The sequence below is a fragment of the Benincasa hispida genome, chromosome 12, assembly GCF_027475165.1.
Source record: "Benincasa hispida cultivar pf3 chromosome 12, pf3_genome.v1.1, whole genome shotgun sequence".
NCBI lineage: Eukaryota > Viridiplantae > Streptophyta > Magnoliopsida > Cucurbitales > Cucurbitaceae > Benincasa > Benincasa hispida.
In genome coordinates this window covers 49,638,784-49,659,773 of record NC_143489.1, presented here as the reverse complement: position 1 = coordinate 49,659,773, position 20,990 = coordinate 49,638,784, and the positions used below count along the sequence as shown (strand labels likewise).

The 20,990-nt window shown below is 35.9% G+C and overlaps 1 protein-coding gene across 4 annotated transcripts in view; it reads left to right on the top strand.

Annotated features, from left to right (window-relative positions):
- Positions 1 to 554: 554 nt before the first annotated feature.
- SAR1 (SUPPRESSOR OF AUXIN RESISTANCE1) overlaps positions 555 to 20,990 on the top strand; it is a 52,712-nt gene continuing 32,276 nt past the window's right edge. For all 4 annotated transcript variants that reach the window (XM_039051090.2, XM_039051089.2, XM_039051091.2 and 1 more), the window contains exons 1-9: positions 555 to 868; positions 954 to 1,086; positions 1,168 to 1,432; positions 1,873 to 1,933; positions 3,564 to 3,721; positions 7,157 to 7,239; positions 14,511 to 14,618; positions 14,728 to 14,825; positions 17,081 to 17,201. In XM_039051090.2, the coding sequence (XP_038907018.1) occupies positions 669 to 868; positions 954 to 1,086; positions 1,168 to 1,432; positions 1,873 to 1,933; positions 3,564 to 3,721; positions 7,157 to 7,239; positions 14,511 to 14,618; positions 14,728 to 14,825; positions 17,081 to 17,201 (1,227 nt within the window). In that variant the 5' untranslated portion in view covers positions 555 to 668. The remainder of the gene's footprint in view (positions 869 to 953; positions 1,087 to 1,167; positions 1,433 to 1,872; positions 1,934 to 3,563; positions 3,722 to 7,156; positions 7,240 to 14,510; positions 14,619 to 14,727; positions 14,826 to 17,080; positions 17,202 to 20,990) is intronic.

Sequence of the window (20,990 nt, the reverse complement as noted above, 5' to 3'; positions counted from 1 at the left end):
AGATAGAACAAAGCATATTTCGCCAAAATTTTTCTACGCTCATGATCTTGAAGAAAATTGTGATATCACTGTACAACAAATTTGTTCGAAGGATAACTTAGCGGACTTGTTTACAAAATCATTACCAACTGCAACATTTGAAAAATTGGCGTCCAATATTGAAATGCGGTGACTCAGAGATCTCAAATGATGTTTTCATAAGAGGAGTAAATATACTGTATTCTTTTTAAGAGTATTAGATTATATGAAATATGTATTTTTTTTCCTTCCCTAAAATTTTTTTCCAATGGGTTTTTTTACTAGCAAGATTTTAACGAGACGTATTTAACTTATATAATAGGCATCTAAGGGAGTATTATAAATATTATGATAATATATGCCATTAGATGCTCATGCTTAGTGTCTATTGACCATGTGTCGCATTCTCATTTTCCAAAGTATTGTCTATGTGTCACAACATTACTCATTATTATTGTCTAAAATCTAAAAAAAACCTTAAAAAAATGAAAAAAAGAAAAAAGAAAAAAGAAAAAAAACTCCTCGGAAGTCGGCGAGGCAAAAAACATGTCCACTGTGTAGTCCAATGTTGCAAAACCCAGAAGTAGGGTTCTAGCTTTGTTCAAATTCATAAGACGGGAGACTGTGCTGCAGGGTGCAGACCGGAGAACATGGGGCGTAGGATGCCGTTGGCCGGAATGGAGACCTCTCTCATGGCTACCGAATCTGTAGAATTCATTGACGTTTCTCTTTCTTCTTCCTCATCAAGAGAGGCCGCCATTACTTCCGTTCCTTCACAAGCTACCAACTCATTGACTGACGACCATGCCTCCTGCGTTGTCGTCGGAGATCCTCCAACTTATCTCATCTGGTATGCTCCTTCTTTCCCTCGCATTTTATTGATTCCGCTCTTCGGTGCTAACAACCCCAATTGCTCTTCCATTCTTACACAACAGGAGGATTCGGAAGATTCTACCTCATGTAGTCGAATTGCTTGAGTTTTCAACTGCCAACGAGTTTCGTAGAATTGGTCTGCGAATTGCCTTTCCTGAAACACTTCATCCGGCCGTGTTTGTTTGCAAAAATGAGGTTAATTTCCATGTTCACTCTCGGAACTTTCAGCCTGTTGGAATATATCAATGTTGTATTAATTTCCGAGGAACACTGCAGATTAGTTCGTCGGCGGGACATCCTTTCTTGATGTACGCAGTGACTTCGTCTGGTGTCGCTTATTGTTTGAAGCTACGAAATATTTCCTCATACGTATCTTACTCTGTTATTCCGCTCGATGAGGTTGTGGAGGTTAATTTACAAACCCATCCGGACAACAAACCAGTAACCAGCGTATCTGCTATATCTGGATGTCTCGTGATTGGGAGAAATGATGGATCAGTTTCATGTTACAAACTTGGGTCGCTTGACCAACATACCCCAGGTATGAGTTTACTTAAAGTTCATCAAGTGGCTACATTATCTATTGTAATTTGTCCAAATATGATTGAGAAATGGGCGAATGGGTTACTATCATACCAATAGGTTCCTTATCTATTGTAATCTGTCCAAATATGATTGAGAAAATGGACAATGGCTTACTTTTCATACTAATTGGAAGCTCCTTTATGATCCAGAACCGGGAGTTGTTGGCGTAAAACTGTAGGATGTTATTTGACAATTGTGTATTATCTTCTTGTATTGCTATTTCACAGTTGTTATTATTGTTTATTACTACTTAGGCTGCCCCACGGGATGTAACTTACAGCTATCTCCGGTTTATTTTACTACACTTTTTGTGCCACGCTTCTTTAGAATCCTTAAAACTTGTATTATTTTGTTACATTTAAGAATTATATCTAACATGTATTTATTTATTTTTAGGCTTTGAACATGAACTACGGGAGGATTCAGGATTCAATCGTTTGTTGGGTTTCATTTCGAGGTGCCCATTTATGAAATATCACGTTATGCATCTTACTTTTGAAATTTGCTTACTTTTGTGTCTGCTTAATGATTGGCAATGAGATTGAGGCTGTTTGTCTCGTACATATTTGAACATGTATTTCTAAAAAACATTTATAGAAGGATTAATATAAATTAGCATTACTTTGAGGTCTTATCCAAAAAGATAGCATTATTTAAGATTTTCAATGGAGGTTGGCATTGTAGTTCACGCGCTTTAAAGTTAGCATTGGCAAGCATTTGGAGTGTGGAGTATTTCTCCCTGCAAGAAGAGATCTTCAGATTCAGCATCGTGTTGGCTCTAAATGGTTCTATCTTTTTCTGAAGATCAGTTCTTATCTTGGAGGGAGCCTATTGTTTTGTCCAAGCTGAACTCTTCTCATTGATGTTCTTTTCTTGTTAATTACACAAGTTATAACAATATTTGTTTTGATTGTGTTGCATTAATTTTCCCTTGTTAGCTTTATTACTCTTTTTTTCTTTACCTTTTATTCACCGAATTGGAGATTGTTTTCTTGTACAATTTTTGTTACCTTTTCATCGATCACCCAAAAGTTTATTTCTAATTGAAAAAATTACTTGGTCATTTTCCTTGGTTTCTTCTATTTATTATTATTATTGATAGATTTAAAAATGCACTTTAATTTAATTAAGGAAAAGAAGTTCAGGCAAAGAGGTAAACGAGCTGGATGTTTTTATGGCAATGAGGTTGGCATCTGTATATGTAATGATGTAAATGATAATGACAATTTGGAAGCAATTTTGCTTCCGACAGGGATTCCAAAGGAAGCACAGAGAGTTATTACGGAACAGATGAAACAATGTTATGAAATGGTCTTGAAAAATATTTACAAGTTGAAGCCGAATATCAGTTCTGTTTTGGGCTTGAAGTGGTTCTTGAAAGTGTTCTTGAGTTTGTATGTCACCTTGATTTCTTTGGATTTCCTGGCCTTGATTATCCGTAGTATTCTGAATACTTGATTGCTCTAAAAACTTTGGGAACCATTTGGCGAAGTTCTCCAAGTTCACCTTCATTTCACCTAAATGCCTTTTCTACTAAAGGAAGTCAATTATCTATAGCCTTTGCTGATGGGGAAGCTGCTGGATCCAAAGTTATGAGAGATGTCAATCACTCAAAGAATTGAAGAAAAGAATGCATGCCTTGGATCGAATGCTTTGATACCAATGATATAATAAATCTCCAAGAACTCAAAAGGATTTTATTAATAATGAATGAAGATGGGCTGGAGAGCCTATTTATACAATTTATCCAGTCATAAAAGACTGCCACCTAAACAACCGGTCATTAAGGTTGTTTAAATAAAGGAAAAGTCTAAACAAATCTCTTGGTGAAAAACTTAAGTTGCCTATAGTAAATAAGATACAGCAGAACATATTTTGATAAGCAAATATGCCTACATCACATTTATTTGAAGAAAATATGAGAAATTTGAGGTTGTTTATATTGCAGAATTAATTTACAGTGCTGTATTTTATTGCTGAATCTTTTGCTCGTCTCCTTTTTATTTTTTAAAATGATAGCTTTGCTTCTCATGCATTAATGATAGCTTGGCTTCGCATTAAAAAAATGATGGCTCGGCTTCATGCAGGGTCAAGTTGGCAGGAGCTGTGCAAGATATGGTAATATCTGAGGTCTGTGGAAGACAATTTCTGTTTGTTCTTCATTCTGACGGAGTCTTACGAGTGTGGGATCTTTCATGTCATAGTAGGGTACTCAATCACTCGATGAATATTGCAACTTTGGCAGGTACTTTCGATTAGTCAAAACATCATTAGATTAAATCCCGCTTGAAAGAAGATATAAAGTATTTGCATCCACATTTGGTCTTGAATGGATAAATAATGAATTGACAAGTATAGTTTCCTTAAATAGATGACCAAACTTCATTTCTGTTTTAGACATCCCTAAACCAATGAAAAACATAAGAACGTTCAAGCACAACATAATTTAAATAGCTTGGAAAGGAGGTGCTTGATTCCAGATGGACAATTTACACCCATTATGGACAACCTTGTGCACTTTTAAATGTTCAAGCACAACATAATTTAGAGTTCAATTTAGATGTGCTTGAGGAGTTTTGTGCACGTCTCTTATTAACAAATTCTTAGCCAATAGACAATTTACACCCATTGCCTCTTAGCATGAATTTCAGCCAACCAGTCATTGATATCTTGGAATCAAATATTTCTTTTGTTAAAGGAGTTTATAGCCATCCCCCTGAAGACAATCTTTCTATTTACGATTCTGAGAGCTCTTTAGGCCCGGATGACTTTACTATTGAATTCTTCCTCAAATTTTGGAGATCATGGAGATTTGATTTCCAGGCACTTGTTGAATTTTATGAGAATAAAGGCTTAATGCTTGTATTAAAGAAAATTTTATTTGCTTAGTTCAGAAGAAAAAAGCTGCTTCATTGTCAAAGATTTTTGGCTAATCAGTTTATCCACTTCAATTTATAAGATCATCACCAAGGTACTTGGAAATATTGAAGTCAGTCATGCCTAGTATCATCTCTTCCTTTCAGAGTGCTTTAATTGATGGGAGACAAATAACAAATCCAATTCTTATTGTCGATGAGACTGTGGAGGAGTATTGATCCAAAAAGGAAAAGGGTTGGATTTGATTTAGAAAAAGTCTTTGATCAAGTTGATTGGGATTTTCTTGAAGATGTTCTGATAGCCGACCAAAGAGACGTTCGTGCTACGATTGGGGAATTTCTTTTTCATCTGTCTTTCAGAGAAAAGTCGTCTTTTATCGTGTGCAGAGGTGTGTGCGGTGCTTTGGATATTTGTGGGGAGAGGAACAATACAGTGTTCATGTTAACATTTTACATGAACACTAGTGAGGTTTAACATGAACACTAGGGAGGGGTAGAGACTCTAGTGAGGTTTGGTCCTTAGTTAGGTTTCATGTTTCCCTTCGGGCTTCAGTGTCAAAGCTTTTTTGTTACTATTCGCTCGGTAACATTTTACTTAGTTGGAACCCCTTTCTTTAGTAGGGGTGTTTTGGTGAGCACGTTTTTCTTGTATGCCCTTGTTTTCTTTCATTTTTCTCAATGAAAGTTGTTGATTTTATTTTAAAAAAAAAGGATTATATGGATAAAAGGATGTGTTAGAATTCCAAGTTTTCAGTCTTTGTTAATGGAAGACCAAGGGGGTGAATTCAAGCTACTAGAGGAATTAGGCAAGGTGTCACAGGTGAATTGACTAAGGTCTTGACACAAGGGGACCCGATCTCCCTCTTTCTCTTTCTCTTGGTTAGTTAGATTTTACGTGTACTTGTGGAGTTCTTTTAGTAGAGATTTTGGGGATGGAAGATGGCTCCAATCTCCCTCTTTCTCTTTCTCTTGGTTAGTTAGATTTAACGTGTACTTGTGGAGTTCTTTTAGTGGAGATTTTGGGGATGGAAGATGGGTTTGAGATTCCACCGAAAAAACCCAAAACAATTGTTAGTTTGGATGTGCAATGAAAAAAATTCAAATTTTTACTCAAATCTCGGGGTCGATCTCGGCTGGTCGACCGAGAAAAACTATTTCAAGTGCCAAAAACAGTGCTAGTTGTGAAAGATGAAAACTTTTGGAGGTTAAATCTGACAATTTCCAAAAATTTCTGTTCCCATTTCACAAAAAGAAAAAAAGAAAAAAAGCTTGGAAACATGTTTTTGCTTGAGATTTCAAGTACAAGTGAGAAAAATGAGATATAGAGGAAGTATCGTATTGCCATTCCAATGATCCTCCCGGAGTTGACATGATTATGCTTCTGAACTGAATACTTAGAATATTTGGCAGGCAATTAGAAGTAGCCTTCCCTGATATTTGAAGGTAGCATTAGAAACCACAACCATGCCTAACCATTGGGGAAGAAACACATGTTTACGAATATTAATCTGATGTTAAAGTCTGTGAGGTTCTAGAGGAAAACACCATAACCATTTGGATAGAATTGCAATGTTCCTGGAAGCAACATTTCAATCATTGGGGTTTATTTAACATCTCCCAAGGACCGTTCGGTTTGGAAACCGGATCCTAAGGGGATATTTTCCACTAAGACTCTTACCCTTGATATGAGCACAACCATTGCTGATCGTATTACCCCTCTACACAAGGAGATTTAGACTGATTTTTACCCCAAAATGGTCAAATTTTTTCTATGGGAAATTAATCGGGGGTTATTAATATATGTGAGAAAATTTAGCATCGCTTCCACACATGACTCTTTTCCCCAATTGTTGTCTTTATGTATGGCCGCCCATGAAATACCAAGCCATTTGTTTATCAGATGCCATTTTGCTGATAGATTTTGGAAGGAAATTACTCTCCTTTGGGTGGTCAACCGCCCATCCTAACGATATTATCAATCAACTCACATACACCCTCATAGATCACCCCTTCACCAATGGTAGAAGAACCATATGGATGCACTTTATTGAGGCCTTTTTATGGAGCATATGAATGAATGGAACAACCGCCTCTTCAATGATAAGGGAAACACTTTTGATACGTTTTTGATCATATTATCTTTCTTGCTATGACTTGGTGTAGATGTACAACTTTCTAAGCTTGGAAATCTTTTCTAACTTCTTTGGTTTGGGCTAATTGCCATTCTTTTGTAAATTTCATACATCAATGAACTTTGTTTCTTATAAAAAACATTTCAATCTTTGACTCCCCTCCTCACCCTCGTCAATTGACCTCCAATTGGCTAAATATGAGCCACCTTAATTACCCATACCTTTGCATAAGAAATTCCCATTAATCTTAACGAGACAATATCAAGTAATGCCATGGTAGGTCATGTGAAAAGTGACAAATAAAATTTCAAAATTTCTTCCTCCAGAGGCTTTTTGGAGTATGTGAATCTAGTAAGATTAGTTTGTCTCAGAAGACACTAGACTTAAAAGTGGTGATGTTAGACTTGTATGATACAAGAGTTATAGTGATACCATGTGTATTGAAATGGGAGGGAGCTCCTTCAAAAATGAACTTGCTTTTGAATCGAATATTGAATGAATAGTGCATTTCCAAAATTTGAATTGTTCGAAATAATCTTGAATATATTATCCGAGTCTGAAGAAATGAAGGAAATTTCCAAAAAAATTTCAATTGAATTGATACTTGACATAAAATTAACTTTGACATTGCATTTATTTTTACTCACTTTTCCCTTTCTTTTTCGGTTTTAGAAGCAAGGTTTGTGAGATTGTGGGTGGGTCAAGCTAGCACTGATTTGAGTACAATTCCTTTGGCGATTCTCTATAAACACCCGGTACTTTATCCATTAGTTTCTCTACATTAGATTGCTTTCCATGTCACTTGTGTGGATTAACATTATATTTCCGGCACTTGCACAATTAATCTATTATGTATAAAGATTTATAATTTATAAAGCTGAAACTTTGGTGCAATGTTTTAATGTTCCTATTCATATATTACTTATAAGGTTCTCTTTTTAACGCATGGGCAAATGAAAGACGTGTATAAATGGACTTTTTTTTTGGGGTAAAAAGCCAAGCTTTGGTTGAGAATAAATGAGGAGCCTAATTAACCTAGGAGCGGGCTCCAGTCAAGCAAAATAAGATGTAAAGGAAAATTACAAAAAAATTTATACTAATGTCCAAAGAGAAGTATGAAATCTAATGAAGGACCACAACTTCCCTAATCTCAACTCTAAAAATTCTAGTGTTTCTTTTCTCCAAAACCCTTACAAAATTGCACAAAGACAAGCAAACCACAAATTGTTATCCTTATCCTAAAAAAGGGGGAGGGATAGACACTTCTCAAGCAAGTCTCTGGAACTCCAAGGCCGAGCTAAACTAAAAGAGAAAGTCTAAAGAAAACCATTCCATAAGAACTAGCGAGTCAACAAGACCAAAGAAGATGGTCCAAGTCCTTAGCCGCCTCCCTACAAAGAATACAAAATTGGGGCCCGGTCATCTTGGGCAAGAATCTCTAAACACTATCCAAAGTGACCCTATCAAGAAGAGCTTGCCACCCAAAAAATTGGACCCATTTTCAAGTTTTTATCTTCTAAAGTTGAGAAAGAATGAGCGTACTCCATAAAGAAGAGGGACCCACTCGACACCGGAAGAACAATTGATAGGCGAATTTGTTCTTTATTTGGCAAACTGATTGTCCGTGCACATTGACAGTCCCAAAGGAGATGATCCAAGTTTTCCTTCGGCTTTCGACAAAAAATACAACAGAGAGGCCCCATTAGCAAGGTCATCTTCCTAGCTAGCCTATCTAAATTGTTCACCAGACCAACCAAAACTTGCCAAGTAAAGAACCTTGTGTTCAGATTGTCGGCCAAAGGGACGTTCGTGCGATGATTGAGGAGTTCCTTCTCCATCTGCCTTTTAGAGAGAGGCTGTTTTTTGTGGTTTGCTAGGGTGTATGCGGTGTTATGGGATAATTGGGAGGAAAGGAACAATAGAGTGTCTAGAGATAGGGATAGAGACCCTTGTAAGGTTTGGTCCTTGGTGAGGTTTCATGTGTCCCTTGAGCTTCGGTTTCGAAGCCTTTTTGTAATTATTCTCTTGGTAACATTTTACTTAGTTGGAACCCTTCCTTTAGTAGGGGTGTTTTGGTGGGCTTTTTTTTTTTTTAATGCCCTTGTGTTATTTCATTTTCTCTCGATGAAAGTTGTTAATTTTATCAAAAAACTGACAGGTGAATTTGTTTGTAGGTCTAGGACCTTAGACTAGATAGTCACTTCTCCACTCCAAATAAATAAAATCACCATTTTTTTAAAAAAGGAAACATAAATTTTCACTGATAAAATGAAAAGAGACTAATGCTCAAATTACCAGGAAACAAAACGAAGAGCTAGAAAACTTAAAAAGAACAAACCCAAGAGAACCCTGCATTACAACGAAGAACAAATTCACTTGTCAATATGCGCAAAACAATGATATACAGTGACATTTTGCTATACTTGAAAATATTTTCAGCAGTTTTACCATTTAAAACAATTACTCTTAAAAAAAATAAAGAATATGTAAGAGGGATTATAGACATTTATGACCGGAGGGGTAAGGAAGGAAATTCAGCAGGTGGTCCAAATAGTTAGTGGAATGAGAGTTTTTTATGAAAAGGGTGGGGACCAACCAACGACAAGGGAGCCTCGAGGAATTGAGGGGTTAAGTAGGGTTTTGGGTGTTTGGCTAAGGTGTGGAGAGTCTTGGAAAAAGAAGAGTTTTCTTGGAGAGAATGCTTGGCTCTATGATGTGCTGAAGAACTCATTGTTTATCTTGTTTTTCTTTCTTCTCTTCTTATTCTTGTGATATCGTAGCTTGGGTGGTTTGATGTTGATTTCCAGTGCTAATATATAAAACATAGCTTTATTCTTGTTCTCTGGATTTTTGTGTGTTCTTTGTTGGGGTTTCCTGTTTGCAGGGGAATGGATCCTAACAAAATACTTTGTGGACCTTTTAAATCTACTCTTAAAATCTTAGGGGCTAAAAGGTAAATTTTGAAAAATCAAAGACCAAATGCACCTATTCTTAAAAATTCAAGGACTAAAAAGGTACATTTTAAAAATGCAGAGATTAAATGCACATATTCTTCAAAACTTGGGGACTAAAAAGTTAATTTTTCCTGGAATTTTTAGAGGGACTGAGAGATTGAGTGAGGATGTCCGGAGTTGGCAAGATCTAATGCTTCCTTATGGCCGTTGACTATTAACTTTTTTTTTGTAATTATGAGTTTAGTGTGGTTTTAAATTTTTTGAGCCAAAGAAACTATGTTCCATGATAAATTGTGAGGAAGAAATTTTTGTTAGGCCTTTTCTGATGTAGTTGCAAGAAACTAATAATTTCCTCTTCAATCTCTCTTAAAGATAAAAGAATATTGTCGTTGGAACTCTGAAGTTTAGAGATAAAAATTTCTTTTTTCTTTTCAATAAGAACTTGAAAGAAGTTTATATTCTCATCCCCTTCTTTAAGCCACAATGATTTACATTTTTAAATTTCTAAGTTAAGTCATGTCATTCTCTCTCTACCCTTTCCCTTCCTCTCTCCACACCTTCATTCCTTCGCCATTCGCCACCATGCCTCGACCACCGCCGACTAAAGTGTTTACCGTCGAGCAAAAAGCTTTCTCAATATAGATTGACTCTTCGTGGCTTTTGTGTCTGGTTAATGGAGTCCTCTAGAGACAAGGCATTTTCTTTAACGATTCATTGGAGCACTCTTCATTGTATCACTGAAACTCACTCCTCAATGCACCCTGGAATCATTGGGCTCTGATCTCTCTCTCTCCCCTTTTTTTTTTTTGTGGTATGCTCTGTATATTCTTTCATCCATCTCAATGAAAACTTGTTACTCGAAACTGCTATGTATGAGTGATTGGATATAGGAACCTCTAGTCTACATTTCACGACTTCCTCGCTTATATCATCTATCCTTCATGAGAGTTGTACGATGGCAGATGTTCTCCCTCATTCTCTACCATTAGAGTTTTCTTGTCCTTTGTTCGATAGGGAAACAATAGATGTTATGGTGTGAACCAATGTAGGAATTTTATTCAAATGATCAAAAGTTATTCAATATAAGGGAAGAATCCTCTATTTATAGAGAACTTAATATAAGATAGGATCCTAAAAGGATAACTAAAAGGAATCTAAAGGAAACTAAAGGACACTAAAAACTAATTAGGAAACTAAAATGTAATTAATCAAGGATTAACCAAGATTAATTTGAATTTACCAAATTACCCAAATCTTATTACATCATATTCTATCCCTCCAAAAAAAAACTCGTCCTCGAGTTTTAAAACAAAAATGAAGGTAAAACTAAAAAATAAGCCATTCGAACAGAAGCATCTTGGCACATCCGACACCAATAACAACCAAATTTTTAAAGTGAAGTCAATGAACCCAAGAAACAATTGGTGTATACCAAGAGAGAAAACTTTATTTCTTCTTCCTTCTTCAGGACTTTTCAATTCGACCACCTCTGCCTTGCTGGCAAAATACCCAAAATTTTCGAGTCGTGACATGTCATCTCCCCCGTTGTTTTGTAGTTGATTGGAATGAGATTTTCAAGTTTCTTTAAATCAGTTTGTTCAATGTATTTTCTTCTACCTTTGCAATGGCTTTGATTTCAACATCTCCATTTTCTATAATTGGGTTTATGTTGTGGCGAGCAATGTGGGTCGGGTCACTTGGGTAACGGGTTGGATCAGAAAAAATCCCTTTGCACGATAAATCTTCTTCCGTCGTCTCTCTCATGTGTTTCTTTGGCAAAAATGGTTTTTTTCCCCTTTCCCACAACAAATCAATTGCAAACAACATACTTTCGTCAATTTTGACGTCAATTTCCCATCCGATTTGAGACGCGCAATCTCCAATTTGAAAATAGTTTTGTAGTATTCATTCCCACAGACGATTTCTTCATCTTTGTTAATTTTTTCTTCCTTATCTGGTTCAAGATGTGCAATCTCGCATTGATTTATTTTTTCTTCCCATGCAAGCTCTTCCTCACACGTTTTACCTTCTTTATTCGACTCATCTTCGACTGTGTTTTCATCTTCTTCTACTCCATTCATTTCTAGAGCACATCCCATTTGTTTAAGTTCTTGATCTTCTTGAGTGACTAAATATAATTCTTGACGATTTCTTGATTGTGGGTACAGTAGAAGGTTGGGTTTTTCTCTTTCTTGTAGGACCATTGCTGGTGTTGCTTTGTTCTTTGTTTTTTTCTTTTTCCCCCGACTTGTGGCAGCGGTAAATCAAGATTGTATGCACTTTCTAATTGATCTAGTTGCAAGGATATTTGTTCAAGTAAGCCATAAGTACCATTAATAGAGCTTTCAATTGACAGCATGTGTCGAGTTGTAGACATCGGTGATAGGACGGTTGTTTGCTCCGTCTCTTTGAGGGTTGTCACAATTGGTGTGGACCAATGTAGGAATTTTATTTAAATGATCAAAAGTTATTCAATACTAGGGAAGAATCCTCTTTTCGTAGAGAATTAAACGTAAGATAGGATCCTAAAATGATAACTAAAAGAAACTAAAAACTAATTAGGAAACTAATATGTAATCGATCAAGAATTAACCAAGATTAATTTGAAGTTACCAAATTACCCAATGAAACTAATATGTAATCGATTAATTTGAAGTTACCAAATTACCCAATTCCTATGACATCATATTATGACTCTTATCTTTGATCAGGGAGTTTGAGATTAGTCATGTGACACAGGATACTCATTTTTGGAGCACAGATTCTTTTGACATTTTCCTTTTTGTAATTCTCTCTTTCAGTGTTTGGTGAATCCCTCCCCCTTTAGTGTTGATGTAGCCTTAATCCTAAAAAGGAAAGAAACCTCCAAGAATCAAATCAAGAGTTTTTTTTATTAATGAGAATGTGACTTGATACAAGGAGGCTCTCTCTATTTATAGAGAATTACAAGAGTCCCAAAAGGATAACTAAAAGAGATTAAAAGTAAATTGGTAATAAAATGTAATTAATTAAGGATTATCCAAGATTAACTTAATTTTACCAAAATATCTCTATTCTATTACATCATATTCTATCCCTCCCAAAAGAAACTCGTCCTCAAGTTTTCAAACGGAAATGAAGGTAAAAATAAAAAAGTAATCTTCCGGTGATATGATCCTCAATTGGTGAAAATAAATCCTTTTACAATGTGAAACTCTTATCGAAAATTTGAAAATTGTTTATCTTTAGGCGTGGGCAGAAATTGAAAGATGCAAATTCTTTATGTAATTCTTTTGGTATGCTTTGGCGACATATGCGGGTTGGGTCAACTGGGTAATGGGTCAAATCTTTTGAATTGTGTCGTGCAACGGTTAGGCCAATTTCATCTTCTTCCTCACATGAGTCACCTTCGTCAACTTTCAATTCGACCTCTTGGATGTTGCCGTCTATTCCACTCAGAAACCCATTTTTTTTCAATTTCAAACATATCATCTTCCAAGCTGTTTCATGGTCGGTTGCAATTAGGGTATCAAACCTTTTCGAAGTAGGACGCTATGGGTATTGTTTTCTTCTGCTTCTGCCGTGCCTTTGCTTTCAAGGCCCCACCATCATTTTCATTAATCTATTGTTCCTCTTCGTTCGGTTCATGCTGTGCAATCTCATAGTTAATCTCGTTGATTTTTAACCTTGTTGTCGACAATTTCTTCAATTTTCTTTTTGTGCGGTTGGTCTTCATCTTTGCAATGGATTTCTTTTCCATTTGTTTCTTGCCCGATTTCACAGCCACATTGGATGGATTCTTGATTTTCTTGCATTAATTCTTTTTTAAGTTCTTGCAAATGTTCAGAAAGTTGCTAACGTGAGTCATCTCTCCCAACAAACGTTGGATTTTCTTGACTCCCTTGTTCATTTCCTCCAATACTTTGGGATTGATGTACAAATTAGGTATTCTTGAATAAGTATCTTCATCAAAATTTTTGTAGGATCGATTCTTGAATTTTCTCAAACATGTTTTGAACCTTCCTGGTCGTTCTCCATAGCACGAATAGTAATTTCTGTCCCAAAATGCATTAGATCTTCTATAAAATTCCATTCTTGGATGATTCTTCAAGCTTCTTCTCAATTTTCTTGAATTTAAAGGGTTCCCCCTAGTTAGGTGTGTCTTGTTTGGCAACAAGCACAACTCACGAAGCTCCCTCTTGCGATCGGCGTTGCCTAGAGTTTCTCGGACTTCCACCGACGACAGTCAACTTGGCCCAAATTGGACGCTCTGATACCAAATTGATGTAGCCTAGATGTTAAAAAGGAGAGAAATCTCCAAGAATCAAATCAATAGTCTTTTTATTAATTAGAATGTGACCTAATATAAGAAGGTTATCTCTATTTATAGAGAATTATAAGAGTCCCAAAAGGATAACTAAAAGAGATTAGAACTAAATTGGTAATTGAAATGTAATTCATCAAGGATTAACCAAGACTAACTTGATTTTACCAAAATATCCCTATCCTATTACATCAAGTGTGTTTGTCTTTACCTATTTCTAGAAGGTGAAAATTTCCAAGCAAGTTAAAGTGGTTGATGATAGGAATTCATGAGATGTTTGATCTTTCGTTAGGTTCTATGTTTCTCTTCGGGTTCCAGTGACGAATGTTATTTATTTATTTATTATTATTATTATCCCTTAGGTTTTATTTTACTTGACTTAAGCCTCTTCGTTTAGTTTGGCTCTCTTTTTTGTAGGGATAGTTTTTTGTATGCCCTTGTAGTATTTCATTTTCACATAATGGAAGTTTGGTTTTTTATTAGAAGAGAAAATGGCACTTAATATTAAGTATGAACTTGATGGTTGGATATAGCTATATGCTAAAATTAACTTTCAATGTTGGTGGTTGTATACAAAAAAAAAAAAAAAAAAAAAAAAAAAGAAGAAGAAGAAAGAAAAATAATAAAAACTCCAAAAAAGATGTTGTCTTCGATCAATTAACTCATTTCTATTAATCTACTTTGGTAGATTAATGTTGTAAATGTTTTTATGGTACAATTTTATACTCCACCCCCATCTATCTACTAATATATTTACATAATTGTGAAGGAGGATCTTAACTTGGAAATGATCTGCATATATAGCTTATGTTTTAGTTGGGGAGATAGGGTCGGCCTATTGTTGCAGCCTTCAACACACAATATTCCGTTGAATCAGGTAGTTGAAAATAAAGGATATCTCATTCAATTTTGAGTTTTATAAATTCTTGAATTTCGTTAAATTGATAATTTTTGAGCTTGATAATTGTTGCTCCAATTTTCATTAGGGTGGATGTCTTGATGTAAAACTTGCATCTGATAAGATATGGGTCTTAAAGGACAATGCATTGATCTTTCTCGACTTGTTAGCTTCTGATGGTCATTCGTAAGTTTATTTGCGCTGCCTTAAGTTTGATTTTTTTTTGGTTTCTAACATGTAAAATACCCTCTCTCTTTGCTAATTGATTGTTTGTCTTGCACCAAACACTATACCTTTAATAAAACCTACAAAAAAAGAGGGTGCGTTATTGCGATGGGAAGGAAGGACCCTCTTGGGTCAACAAGAAAAAAGAAAGAGCATTGTTTGAATCCTCTGGATTTTGATTGGTCATCATCTTATATGGCAAGGAAATGGTATCAGCGAAGAGTTCTTTGAGGATCGAAGTGTCCAAAAAGGGGTAGTCTTTATCTTGTTTCTTGTGATTGGCTTAGTTGGAGAATTGATGTTTATCTTCGGTGATAATTGATACTGAAGTTAATGCTTTCACATATGTATAGATACTGTAATATCTTCTAATTTACAACTAATAATTACAACATGATACAAACCTAATTGGCTTGTCATTGTTAGTGCGACATATACTTACCAATTTTGTAAGTACACTCATTCAATACCCCCATTTGCCACTTTGTAAGTTCTTTACCTATTTTGTTTAATTTTAATTATTAAAATAAAACCTATTAATAACAATTGGGGCAAGTAAAATACTTTTCCATTTTCCACTTTCTTCTGGAGAATAAGTGGATGAGGATAGACCATGCTCTTTCTTCCCTTTTGTAATCCTCGATGAGGATTCATTTTGTTCAAGCAATGTTGTCTCAACCTTTGTCCTTTCTTTCTCTGGGATTTAGCTCTGCTTTGTCGAATAGAAAACACTGGATATCTTAGATCTTCTATCTATGCTTGAAAAGTTTAAATGTAACCTTAGGATCAAATGTTCGTATTTGGGGCCCTACCGTTCATGGTCAAAAACTCTTGGAAACTGGTGTCTTCTTGCTGGAATTTGCCTTGGTTCTTCACTTTCTGATGAAGAAAATTCAGAATCTTGTAGTTCTTGGATGGGTTCTTGAAATCTTGGAGCAATAATGGCTGGTTGGTTCCTTTCTGGAGAGGTGGATTCATCCCTAATTCTCTCCCTGATGCGTCTGCCCACTACTCCTTGGGCTGGTCTTCTATGAACATCATTTCCTCTGTTTTCTTCTGCACGTTGAGGTAGGGCAGCCAAGACTAACTCCATTTAAAGTTCTTTCCATTGCAAGATTCAGACCAGCAATGCTGTTTTGAATTTCTCCCACTGATTCTTCCACAGCCATCAAACGGGTAGTAGTCGAATGTGGAGACAAAGGGTCTGGTTGTTCGGGTCTGGACTCAGCATCCTTTCCCTTGCTGGTGTTGCAATTGCTCTTGCTGGCCATGGAGTCCCAAATCAAGGGCTCTGATACCAAAGCTGATGCGCCAAGGTGAGGAGGAAACTTTTATGTGAAAATGCTTCAAAGTTGTATTAAATGTGAGGGGGCAATTTAGTTTAAATACTAAACTCCTTTTACAGCCTAAACTAAAAGTTACCAATGGTAACTCAAATTCAAGAACCAAGCTTACACCCAAGATTTGCAAGAAACAAGATTATAAACAAATGTTCTGAAAATTAAAATAAAACCTAAAGAATCAACACAAAACTAACAAGAAAAGACGAGAAACAGCCTTCTAAAGACAGGAAACAGCCTTCTGTTTTCAAGAAATACATCCATTATACTCTTTGGTCATGTGATTTTGTTTTGCAGTTTGGAGCTAGTTTTCTTTCGATGAGTTTAGTTGGGCATACAGGCTGCCGAGAGATAATCAAATCATTCTTTTTGCAAGAAAGGAAAGTTTGTCATGGGCATTACTGTTTGGGTGCTTTGGGGAGGAGCAATAAATCTTTTAGACGTTTGAGAGGCTCTTGAGTGAGGTGTGGTCCTATGTTTGGTTCATTGGCTCCCTTTGGTCGCCTGATGTCTGTGACCAAGGTTTTTTTTTTTTTTTGGTTGTAATTATCTGCTAGGTTTTATTTTATTAGATTGGAGGCCGTTTTTGTAGGTTGTCACCCTTTTTTGGGTTCTTTTGTAAACCTGTGTAATCGTTCATTTCTCCATGAAAGTTCGATTTTCCATAAAGACAAAAAAAAAAAAAAAAAAAATATAGTATGAACTCTCTTCTATCCATTTGGAATAACTTTTTGTTGCTTATTTTGGATGGAAACCTCCTCCATTTTTGTAAAGTCATACATCAATGAAAGTGTTTCTTATTCTCAACCACTAAAGTGATTTTGTCTAAATACTATTTGTTCTAGTTTTGCTGATTTCTGCGTATTCATCTGATAGGGGAGAAGCACAATGCTATGCTTTGCAAGAAGAGTTTATTGCCGACCAGTTGTTTCAGAGTGCTGATTATTCTTCTGATACAGTTCTTTGGGTTTCACATTCAATATTTTCTTCTACGAAGGTAAAATCTCATTTGTATGTTATTAGTTTTATCATTTGATTTTTTTTTTTTTTTTTTTTTTGTGTGTGTATTGCTGAAACCCACTCTCTCTTTTTTCTTTTTTCCAGCATAGACACCCGAGACATTTGTGTGCACCTATTTATCTTTCTTTCTTTTTTTTTTTTTTTTTGTAAAAAAAGAAGAAACATCATTTTTCATTAATATAATGAAAAGAGATTAAGGCTCAAAATACAAGGAAACAAAATAATGAAAGAAAGCATAAACATCATAATCACTAGAGAACCCATACTAACATCAAAGATTAAACAGAAAAACAAATGCCCCTAATTCAAACATATATCTTGGATAGAAAAATTCACGAAAAGCTTAGAAAGAGAACACCAGAAAGAGGAGGCATTGATCATTGCAACTCTTTTTTTGAAATGAAAACAAAAAATTCATTGAAATAATGAAAAGAGATTTGCTCCGAAATACAAGATCTCCAAATAGAAGACAAAAATAAGAGACAACAACAACAAAAGGGGAACACAGGCCAAATAAAAGAAAACCTTCAATAAACTTAGAGAGAGTCCCATAAGAAACAACAAACGAAACGAAAAGTGACACAACACAAAACGATCCTTGCAACTTCATAATGATCTATCCACTGAAGAGATTTATCAACGACCTTACTTGAACAGGATTTGTTCTATAGGTTGTAGATCTGTGTCCTTGAGTTCTAAGGAGACATTGAAGAGATTTATCATGGAAAACTCTTTGATTCCTCTCGAACATGAAAGAACTGTGATGGTCAATTGAATCAAAACTGAAATATTCATAAGGTAAGTTGATACACATCAATCGGTTGCAAATCTAGAACAACCAATTCAAGGTTTGGAATCTAAGGCCTCAAGAATGAAGAAGTTTGTCTTGCCTATTTATTTGATTATATACTTTTCTATTATCTTTTGCCCCAATCTCAAGTTAAAAGGATAAATACCATTCTATAAGAATAAGTGTAATAGATAGAGAGTTAAAGTTTAGGAATAAAATGGATGAAAAATTACCACAATTGATGAGGAGTCCTCTATCAATTTGAATAGTACATTCGTCTTTCTTGGGAATTGAGATGATCTCGAGCCTTAGGATTTACAGAGGCAAATAACAAAGTGGACATTAGTTGCGATTGTTTCAAGATCGAGAGGTAGGCTAACTATGTGGGTTGTGAGGTTGGGGTCTTCCCTTCATCCTATTTGCAACTTTTAAAAAGCCCTCTCGGGCCCGTGCCTAGGCGCACTTAGGCTCAAGGCGCAGGTTTGGCACCTCGCCTTGAGGCGAGGCTCACAAAATAAGATGCGTCTTAGGCATGTGACTTTCGTGAAGCCCAAGGCTCAAAGCCGTGGGCCTTGGGGCCTTTTCAATATTTTTTTAAAAAAATAGTAATAATGTTAAAAGAGAGAGGGAGAAGGAGGAGACACCAGGTTTACGTGGAAAATCCTAAAACAGGGAGAAAAAACCACGATAGAGAGTCTCTGTTTTATTAATTTTTTACATAATGTGAGAGATACAAGAGGATTCTTATTTATAGGCCCCAACAAGCCTAAATACAAAAAAGGAAAGAAAAATAGGGTAAAATAAATAACTATAATATCCCTGGGACTATAAACAATCAACTAAATCCCTTATTTCCAACACTTCCTCTCAAGCTGGGGCATAGATATCAATCAAACCCAACTTGCTAATGCAAGAGTCAAAATTTTTCTTGAGTAACTCTTTAGTGAGAACATCTGCAACTTGTTGATTTGATAGAATATATGGAATACATATACTCCCATTGTCCAGTTTCTCTTTTATAAAGTGTTTGTCAATCTCCACATGTTTCGTTCATGATGTTGTACTGGATTATTGGCGATGCTTATAGCAACTTTATTATCACAATAGAGTTTCATAGGTAAGACACCATTTGGATGAAGATCAAACAATACTTTCTTCAACCAGATTTCTTCACTAATTCCCAAATTCATAGCTCTGTATTCAACCTCTGCACTACTAGCAACTACACTTTGCTTCTTACTTATCCAAGTAACCAGGTTACCCCACACAAAGGTATAGTACCCTGAGGTAGACTTTCTATCAGTCACTTATTCTGACCAGTTAGAGTCGGTATAGGCCTCAATGTATTTCCTGTTAGTTTTTCTGAACATTAGACCTTTACTAGGAGTGCTTTTCAAATATCTCAGAATTCGATTCGCAACTTCCATATGTTCTTCATAAGGTGCTTGCATAAACTGATTGACAACACTGACAACGTAGAAAATGTCTAGTTCACTTTTTCACTAGACGCTGATACCTTTCTTTATCAACTAGAACTTTGTTAACAAAATCTCCTAGTTTAGCATTGAATTCTATAGGAGTGTCAGCAAGTCTACACTAGTCATACCTGTTTCTTTTAACAAGTCAAGAGTGTACTTTCGTTGTAAGGCATAGATTCCTTCTCTTGATCTGACCACTTCCATTCGAAGGAAATACTTTAGATTCCCGAGGTCTTTGATTTCAAACTTGTTTGCCATTTTCTTTTTTAGTTTGGTGATATCATTAATATCATCTTTTGATAGGACAATATCATCCACATACACGATTAGGACAACAATTTTCTCAGACACGGACCTTTTGTGAACAGTGTATGGTCAAAGTGTCCCTGAGTGACCCCGGGACTTAACAAAGGTAGTAAACCTTTCAAACCAAGCTCTCGGAGACCGTTTCAGACCATACAAGGACTTCCTGAGTTTACACACTTGATGATCAAATTGAGCTTCAAACCTAGAGGAGGGCTCATATACACCTCTTCTTCTAAATCTCCATTTAGAAAGGCATTTTCCATATCAAGTTGGTGGAGAGGCCAATCTTTATTTAGTGCAACAGGGAGAAGAACTTGAATCGTGTTTAACTTCGCTGTAGGAGAGAAAGTTTCCGAATAGTCTGCCCCATAAGTCTGAGTAAACCCTTTCGCTACAAGTCTGGCCTTGAACCTGTCTAAAGTACCATCAAATTTATATTTTAGAGTGAACACCCACTTGCATCCAACTATTTTATGTCCTTTTAGGAGAGTAACAAGGTCCCACGTATTATTCTTTTCAAGAGTTATCATTTCTTCCGTAGGAAAAACACAATGCCCAAAGAGAAAAAACTTACAAGAACTTGAATGAAGCCAAAACAAGTCAAACAAAAAGAGGAACGAAAGGACATCCAACAAACAACAAAAACGAAAAACTAGAAGATCAATGCGCCAGAAACTCTGTGCTTTCAAACAATAGCTGAAACATTAATAGGAAGTTCCTCGAACCATTGAAGCTTCAATTAGAAAATGCACCAACCAGCTGAAACATCATACCAGAAGAGGGGGAAAAAAAAGCTGCAACTATCAGTGATAAATGCACCAACACCACAAGAACGAACAACCAAAAGCCCCATCGGCACAAAACTCAACTGCGAAGAAAACCGCAAGCAGCAGCAACTTGCCAGGAAAACTAAAAACTGGAGCAAAACAAAAGACAGCAACCACTTCAGCCCAGCCAAAGACAAAATCATTCCAAGCAGAAAGAACAAAACCAAAAGGTCAAAACCCCATTCTCATGAAATAATCTCATAGATTTCAGTACCAGATTCCTTTAGAAAGGAAGTTTCACCCCCCCCCCCCCCCCCCATTTAATATTGATGAGAGGGGAGGAGAAGACTCATCTGTCTTTCTTTGAAGGTGAACTAATATTTTCTTCTTGAAAAATAGCGCAAAGAGCTTCAAAATCTTTAACA